At 37.3% G+C, this 9,132-nt stretch overlaps 4 protein-coding genes across 4 annotated transcripts in view; 3 read left to right on the top strand and 1 right to left on the bottom strand.

Annotated features, from left to right (window-relative positions):
• LOC125841404 (serine/threonine-protein kinase SAPK3-like) overlaps window positions 1–9,132 on the bottom strand; it is a 119,136-nt gene that overhangs the window by 83,796 nt on the left and 26,208 nt on the right. The gene's annotated exons all lie outside the window — the stretch shown is intronic.
• LOC125843141 (receptor-like protein 43) lies at window positions 35–2,788 on the top strand. The gene is made up of 2 exons (XM_049522365.1): window positions 35–2,625; window positions 2,712–2,788. Exon 1 carries the CDS (start codon window positions 35–37, stop codon window positions 2,612–2,614), a length of 2,580 nt encoding a protein of 859 aa, XP_049378322.1. The 3' UTR covers window positions 2,615–2,625; window positions 2,712–2,788.
• LOC125843140 (receptor-like protein 7) lies at window positions 2,745–6,002 on the top strand. Its single transcript, XM_049522364.1, has 2 exons — window positions 2,745–2,780; window positions 3,888–6,002. The coding sequence occupies exons 1-2, from the start codon at window positions 2,745–2,747 to the stop codon at window positions 6,000–6,002; spliced, it is 2,151 nt and encodes a 716-aa protein (XP_049378321.1).
• Window positions 7,309–9,132, top strand: part of LOC125843139 (receptor-like protein Cf-9) — a 9,271-nt gene continuing 7,447 nt past the window's right edge. Inside the window, exon 1 of the mRNA XM_049522363.1 lies at window positions 7,309–7,677. Coding sequence (XP_049378320.1) covers window positions 7,309–7,677 — 369 coding nt within the window. The remainder of the gene's footprint in view (window positions 7,678–9,132) is intronic.

The raw sequence follows: 9,132 nt of genomic DNA, 5'->3' as shown, positions 1-9,132 counted from the left end.
TAGTTTGACGCATCTCAATCTTTCGGATTCTGGAATGGAGATGCAGATCCTTCCAGGATTATCCAACTTGTCTAAGTTGATTTCACTTGACCTCTCCAGGAATTACTTCCCAGTTGGCCGAACAACATTCACAAGTTTGCTGCAGAATTTAACCAACTTAGAGGTACTGTTGTTTGACAACGTGGACGCACCAACTGAGTTACCTAAGAATTTTCCTTCTTCCCTTAGGAAATTAAGTCTTGAAGACACCATCATGTTTGGGAACATAAATGATTCTCAGCTTTTTCATTTACCAAACTTGCAAGTCCTGAGATTGGGATCGAATCCTTCATTAACAGGCACTTTGCCAAATTTTAATTGGAGTTTCAGTGAAAGTATTTTAGAGTTGGACTTTTCTTATACTGGTATTTTTGGGAAGGTTCCTGATTCTATTGGTAATCTCCATTCTCTTTGCTATTTGAACCTCCAGAATTGCTCTCTATCTGGCCCGATTCCAGAATCCATCGGCAACCTCACTGCAATCACAGAGTTAACACTTTCAAGTAACAGCTTCACTGGTAATATTCTCTCAACTATCTCAAAATTAAACAAACTTGTTCATTTACATCTCTCAAACAACCATTTCCAAGGCTCATTTCCAGAATCCATTGGCAACCTCACAAAAATCATAAAGTTAACGCTTCAATGTAACAACTTCACTGGTACTGTTCCCTCAACTATCTCAAAATTAAACAAACTCGTTGAGTTAGATCTCTCTTTCAACCATTTTCAAGGCTCGATTCCAGAATCCATTGGCAACCTCACTGCAATCACACAGTTGACGCTTTCAATTAACAGCTTTACTGGAAATGTTCCCTCATCTATCAGAAAGCTAAACAAACTTCACTCCTTATCTCTCTCTCTCAATAATTTTGAAGGCCCGATTCCAGACATCTTTGCCAACTTTTCAGAGCTAGATACTTTAGATTTTAAAAGAAACAATTTCACTGGTCCATTCCCCTATTCAATTGCAACCTTGACACGCCTTGGGAGTTTAGAGTTGCAAAACAATTCACTAACTGGTCCACTTCCCTCTAATATAAGCGAACTTCAAGAGCTGTATTATCTTGATTTGTCCTTCAATTATTTCACTGGCACAACACCCCCTTGGTTATTCCATCTTCCATCCTTGATTAATTTATATGTTCAACACAATCAATTTACTGGATTGCCAAATGAGCTTAAGAGAAGTTCTTCAGGTTTCACTGATGTTAATCTTTCATACAACCAGTTGTACGGCGAAATCCCTAATTGGATATTATCTTTGAGAATTCATAGCCTGGATATCTCTCACAACTTCCTCACAGGCTTTGAAAAACAAGTATGGAGTTCAACGGATTTGTGGTCGCTTAATTTGGAAAACAATTTTCTTCAAGGACCTTTGCATCAATCCATTTGTGACTTGATTTACCTTAAAGTCCTCATTTTGGCTCAGAACAATTTCAGTGGTTCAATCCCAGGATGTTTGGGTACTCCCAATAGCTACATTTTTATTATAGACTTGCGAATGAACAATTTTCATGGAGAGATACCAAGATTCTTACATAAAGGGTTACAATATCTCGGTGTGTATGGCAATCAATTGAGGGGACAAGTCCCGCGATCCTTGGTTAACTGTACAAGCTTGGTAGCTCTTGATTTGGGGAACAACAAGTTAAATGACACGTTCCCCATATGGCTGGAGAAACTTCCAAACCTACAAGTTCTGATTCTTAAATCAAATCTCTTTCACGGTCCAATTGGTGATCTGGAGTCTCAGTTTCCATTTCCTGAGTTACGGATCTTTGACCTTTCCTGCAATGGGTTCACTGGAACTTTGTCATCTAATCTTTTCAAAAGTTTCAGAGGCATGATGGATGTGGATGAAGAAAAAACAGCAAGTACAAACACTGACACGGATTACCTTTACAATATTAGTTTGGTGATAAAAGGTAATGAGTATGATATGAGAATCACGTCAATTATGACGAGTGTTGATTTATCAAGCAACAGGTTTGAAGGAGGTATTCCAAATTCCATTGGAAGTCTGAGCTCACTTGTGTTACTCAACCTGTCTCACAACAGCTTCCGTGGTCATATTCCTGCAGAATTTGCAAAGTTGCAGGCGCTCGAAGCATTAGATCTCTCATGGAACAGACTCATTGGAGAAATTCCAGGTCCATTGTCGAGTTTGACATTTCTTGAGGTCTTAAACCTTTCCTACAATCATCTGGCTGGGCGCATTCCCATTGGGAAACAGTTCAATACATTTCCAAATGATTCATATTGTGGAAATCCTGATTTATGTGGATTTCCACTGTCAAAAGAATGTGGAAACAAAAATGAGTCACCACTTGAACACGATGATGATGATGATGATGATTCATTTTTTATGAGCGGGTTCACATGGGAAGCAGTGGTAATAGGTTATGGTTGTGGTATGATATTTGGATTGTTGATAGGAGGCCTCATGTTTCTATTGGAAAAACCAAAATGGTATGTGAACTTTGCTGAAGATATTGCTCAACACATTGCTGCTAACAAGCGAACAAGGCAAAAGAAGAGACGTCAAAGACGTGGTTTAAGAATGAATTAGTAATATACCAGGTATGGATCAAAATTTTTTGTAGCTATTTATATGATAACTTTGTTAATTTTTCCTAAATATTAAAAACCTCAATTTGTGTGTGCAGAGTTTGCTGGAGAGTTGGACAAATTCATTAGCAATGGATGCATCTGTTACATTTGAATTCTATAGTTTTGTGACTAATAAATAATAAATAAGCTTTTGACTTATTAACCTATGTACTCTGTTTGGATGGTTGTCTCATCATGTATTGTATTGTATTTTATTGTTAGTTGGGCAATATGAACCTTTTATTATCTACTAGTTTAAAGCAACATATGAATCCTCATATGGTTAATTGCAAAGTTACATACAGTTTCAAATAGAAAAAGAAGCCTATGGATCGAAATTAGTAGTATAAAATGTGTCAACATCTCAATTGGTTTGGTTTACAATGCAAGTAAACTTAATAGGACAATACAAATATATTAGAGTAGTATTATAATAGAAGCCTAATTTAAACACAACCCTTCATAGAAAAGGTGGTTGCGTAGATCAATACTCTTTTAATAAGTCTTTTTTATTTTCTTAAATTTCGTGCAAAGTCAAATAAGACAAACAAACTGAAATGGAGGGAATAGCATTTTGTATGTGTTATGTTGTTCAGTTGCATGAGGCAGAACAATAACACTCATTTTGTAACAAACCACACCCAAGAGAAAAACATGCATTTTCTTATGTTAAACAAATTTTAAAATTTAAATTTAGTAAGAATCGTTCGAGTTGGGTTATGACTTAGCTTTTAGCTCATTTCAGCAATCCGCTTTAGCCCAAGGATCAATGACCCGTCCATTTGAACATTCTTAAATTCAGCTTAATCCGCTCGTTTGATACACCTATGTAATTTCATTGGAAGAAACTGTTTCTATGGTTGTTAAACGAGTTTGGCAATTTACTTTTTAGAAAGATAAACGCATAAACTTTTTAAAAGAATATTAAAATTGTATTAGTGATAGTAAAGTTTTTGAAAAAATAATATTAAAATTGTATTAGTGATAATAAAGTTGTGTTACTTAATAAAGGAGGAAATTGACTTGGGTCAACAACAATAATGCATTATTGATCACACTATATATACAACAAGTTCGTAGCTAGCTAGATATATGCAATGGAGTACCAACAATTGCTAATAGCTTTCTGCTTCTATTCACTTTTTATAATTTTTTCCCAACAATCTCAGTTTACATAAGCTGGGAAACATCTCTGTGCTCGCGATGAAGCTTTTTATTTGCTTCAATTTAAGCAAGAACTCAGAATTGTTTCAAATTCTGAGTACTGTGACAACAAGGCCCGAACCAAGAATTTGTCCTGGAATGTTACAGGAGATTGTTGTGAATGGGATGGTGTTACTTGTGATGGATTTACGGGTCATGTCATAGGCCTCGATCTTTCTTCAAGCTGTCTTTGGGGAACCATCCATGCTAACAGCAGCCTAAAAAAACTTGGTCATCTCCAAAGACTCAATCTTGCCTTCAACAAGTTGGGTGAGTTTCCACTTGGAAATAACATTAGTGAACTCAGTAGTTTGACGCATCTCAATCTTTCGCATTCTGGAACTTTGATGCACATCCCACAAGTATTATCAAACTTGTCTAAATTGGTTTCACTTGACCTCTCCTGGCAGTTCGATATATTCCAATTTGGTCAAACAACCTTCACAAGTTTGCTTCAAGACTTAACCAATTTGGAGGTACTGTTGCTTGACAACGCGTACGCGCCATTTGAGTTACCTAAGAACCTTTCTTCTTCCCTTAGGTACTTAAATCTTCAAGGCACAGGCATTTTTGGGAACCTAAGTGAGTCTCAGATTTTTCATCTACCAAACTTGCAAGTGCTGATATTGAGAGAGAATCCGTTAACAGGCACTTTGCCGAATTTCAATTGGAGTTTCAGTGGAAGTATTTTAGAGTTGGATTTCTCCAACACTGATATATTTGGGAAGGTACCTGATTCAATTGGTAATCTCCATTCTCTTTTACATTTGAACATCTGGTATTGCAATTTATCCGGCTCAATTCCGGAATCCATTGGCAACCTCACTGCAATCAGAGAGTTGAGACTTACACGTAACAGCTTCACTGGTAATGTTCTCTCAACTATCTCAAAATTAAACAAACTTGTTCATTTAGATCTCTCTGACAACCATTTTCGAGGCTCGATTCCAGAATCCTTTGGCAACCTCACTGCAATCAGAGAGTTGGACCTTTCAGTTAACAGCTTCACCGGAAATATTCCCTCACCTATCCAAAAGCTCAACAAACTTAGCTACTTATTTCTCTCTTCCAATAATTTTGAAGGCTCGATTCCAGACATCTTTGGCAACTTTTCAGAGCTAGATGCTTTAGATTTTCAAAGTAACAATTTCACTGGCCCATTCCCAGATTCAATTGCAACGTTGACACGCCTTGAATTATTATACTTGCAAAACAATTCACTAACTGGACCACTTCCCTCTAATATAAGCGGATTTCAAGAGCTACAAATACTTGATTTGTCCTTCAATTACTTCACTGGCGCAACACCCCCTTGGTTATTCCATCTTCCATCCTTGTTTTCTTTATATGTTCAACACAATCAATTAACCGGGAAATTGCCAAATGAGCTCAAGAGTAATTATGTAGAATACTCTAACATTGATCTTTCATACAACAAGCTGCAAGGTGAAATCCCCGATTGGATGTTTTCTACAAGCATAGGTAGACTGGATCTTTCTCATAACTTCCTCACAGGCTTTGAAAAACAAGTATGGCACTCAGGGTCCTTACAATACCTTAATTTGGAGAACAATTTTCTTCAAGGGACTTTGCATCAATCCTTTTGTGACATGATTAACCTTGTATTCCTCATTTTGGCTCAGAACAATTTCAGTGGTTCAATCCCAGACTGTTTGGTTAGCTCCAATAGCTTCATTTCTATTTTAGACTTGCGAATGAACAATTTTCATGGAGAGATATCAAGATTCTTACCGACAGGGTTACAATATCTTGGTTTATATGGATATCAATTGAGGGGACAAGTCCCGCAATCCTTGGTTAACTGTACAAGCTTGGAAGCTCTTGATTTGGGGAACAACAAGTTAAATGACACGTTCCCCACATGGCTGGAGAAACTTCCAAACCTACAAGTTCTGATTCTGAAATCAAACCTCTTTCACGGTTCAATTGGTGATTTGGAGTCCGAATTTCCATTTCCTGAGTTACGGATCTTTGAACTTTCCTGCAATGGGTTCACAGGAACTTTGTCATCTAATATTTTCAAAAGTTTTAGAGGTATGATGGATGTGGATGAAGAAAAAACAGGAATTACTCGAGCTACTAATGAGACTCGCACCAAAAAAAATAATGCCATATTTTCCTAGGGAAGTATCACTTGGGAGAAACCAAATACGGGGACTATTTTTCAAACCCTAGGTCGGCAGGCAGCAGTCATGGCTGCTACGGCCACTGGACTGCCTCCTTTTGAGGCTGTCCAGCCCGCCCCACCACCCCAAACCACCACATACGCCACCCTTTTCAATTCCAATACTATAAATCCTAAACAATCTTCCCTAATTAACTCAAAAATAATTGTAAAATCAATCGAAATAATTCATGGAGAACCTACTATCACGTTTTCAATGGAGGAAAGGCAAGACTTTATGATCGAAGAGGGATTACATCAAGCAGTGGTGTTTAAATTATCCCATGGTGTGCCAGATTTGAAGGTATTAAGGTCAATTTTACCGAAACAGCTTGGTACCAATTGCAATTGTTTAATTGGCTTACTTGCTCCAAGAAAAATTTTGTTGAGGTTTGATCTATATGAAGATTATGTACTAGCTTTATCTCGTTCAGTTAATTATCTTCTCTACAATGGAGAGGAGCACCAATGTAGGGTTTTTCCATGGTCCATTGGATATAACCTTAAGGAGGACACGACGTTAGCTGTGGTTTGGATTTCTTTACCGAACTTATCTCCAGATATGTTTGCAAAGAAGTCTCTGTTGTCCATAGCATCAGCAGTTGGGAAACCAATAGCTATAGATAAAGCTACTCAAATCAAGTCAAGATCTAGCACGGCTAGGGTCAAGGTTATACTTGATCTAATGGAAAAGCTTCCAAATCATATAAGGTTGCAGTTTGTAGATGGAAAATATGGTAAGTTGATCGAGGTTTTTCAGGAGATTGTATATGATAATATACCTTTGTATTGCAATTATTGTAAGCACCAAGGTCATGATGAAGATAGTTGTCGTTTGATTTCGAAAAGAAATCAAAATAACAAACAAATTGATGATACCATTGAAGGTGCTTTAAAAGGCACTACCGATAGTGAAAAGTATCAAGGCGATGCGAGAGAGATATTAAATGAAAAAAGAAAGACTGTAGATGTCTATCAAAGTAAAGATACTCCTTTAGATCGACAATTGGTTGCTTCCACTTTCGAGCAAAATCGTGTAAACTCAATGGATGTTGATACAAGTAATATTGGTGTTCAAACAACTATCGAAAACAAAGGTGATTGCAATAACCAACAGGCTGCTACTAATGAGGTCCAATCAAAAGAAGTTGGGCTGGAATTTGATGTCTAATGCAACTAAAAACGTAAGGGGAACACCAAGAATTGGGGTTGATGCGCCGCGAGTTGATTCAAGGCAAAAATTAATGGATTCAAGACAAAAAATAATGGATACATCTGATGTTGAAGATGCTGAAAATTCTGGGCAGCATGTTTTGCAAGTTGAAAATGAGAATCCAACTAAAAACTGGGCATTGGTTGCACACAAAAAATCAACTAGTAGTCGGAGCCTTTCCCCTACTAGTAACAATAATTCTCCATGTAGTAAAAAGGGTCCGACTGGGAATTTTCATGATAGTGAGAAGAGACAAGATACTAGTAATGCCTCAAAAGACCTATTATGTTCGAATAGCTTTGATGCTTTATTGAAGACTATTGGAAAGCAAGTAAGGTTAACAGAGAATGACCACGATTTGATCCAAGAAAAACAAGTCTCACCACCTGCTTTAAATAGCAAATTAAGTCCAGAAGCTCTTGTATGTGTGCCTAAATGCATGCTTGCAAGGAAGAATGAGTCAAGTGCCTTAATGTCAAATACAATTGATTTGGGTGAGGATTCTCTTGATGAAGATGAGGAAGACAATATGTTGGACATTTGCTTTGATAGAGTGGCTAGGGAAGGGGATATTATCACCTAGGCAACAAAGAAGTGGAAGCAACAAAAGCAAAAAGAAGACATATGGAAGGCAACATAGTTGGGACGGTAAATGACTGAGGAGTTTGTTCCAAGGCACCTACCGATGCGACAGGCAAAGAAAAACCATTTGACAGTACCAATAGGTTCAACTAGATCCAATAAATCCATAAAGAAGGTATGAATCATCAAGTGTTGTTGGATAGGTTTGAAGAAGAAGACAAGAGAAAAATACTTCAAGTTACTTTTGATGGACAATCAATCTTTTTTAATTCATGATTTAGTAATAGAAAGTTTGAGGCTGGTAACTCAACTTTCCTCTTGATTGACATATTTTTACATTATTTAAGCATCCTCATTTGTAATATCATCATGGAGTGTATTACAAACTCTGTGATGATCAGAAAATACTTAGTTCTCTCTAACTCTTATTTAATTCATGCTTGTTAGGTAGCAGAAGTTTGGTACTTCATTAGGATTAGTAAGGTAAGGTCTAGCCCCCCTTGCTTGTACTTGTCCCTATTGATATTTTTTATGTTTAATAAAAGACCGCTAGACACTGTCTAGTGGTAAATTTGTTTTTTTAAAAGAAAGAAAAAAACTAATGGGACTCACAGAGATTACCTTTACCATGTTAGTTTGGTGATAAAAGGTAATGAGTTTGATATGAGAATCACTTCAATAATGACGAGTATTGATTTATCAAGCAACAGGTTTGAAGGAGATATTCCAAATTCCATTGGAAGTCTGAGCTCACTTGTATTACTCAACCTGTCTCACAACAGCTTCCGTGGTCCAATTCCTGCAGAAATAGCAAAAGTTGCATGAGCTCGAAGCATTAGACCTTTCATGGAACAGACTCATTGGGGAAATTCCAGGTCAATTGTCGAGCTTGACATTTCTTGCGGTCTTAAACCTTGTTGGAATGTATGCGTCCACTTGTCTAGATGGGACCAGGTCCTTAGCACAGTTACAATAACAGAAAATAAACAAGGTGCTGAAAGTAAAGATTGCACAACAACTTTACGTGGAAACCTCCTTGCTCAAGGGAGTAAAACCACGACCTGGCCTGCCAGGACTTTTCAAAACTTCTTTCACTAATCTTCTTCAAGCAAAAGTAAAAGCAAGTTTACAAACCGAGATTAGTCTACTAATCCCAACTCTAAGCAATACCTCCTATTACTTAGATGAGCCAGAGTAGATACAACACTACCCACTAAGCTATCACCCTTAGACAACTTAGACTTTGCTAAGCGGATACAACACCGCCCACTATACTAATCCTAACCGATTAATA

Source organism: Solanum stenotomum, chromosome 10 (assembly GCF_019186545.1).
Source record: "Solanum stenotomum isolate F172 chromosome 10, ASM1918654v1, whole genome shotgun sequence".
NCBI lineage: Eukaryota > Viridiplantae > Streptophyta > Magnoliopsida > Solanales > Solanaceae > Solanum > Solanum stenotomum.
This window is presented reverse-complemented; position numbering and strand designations above follow the sequence as displayed.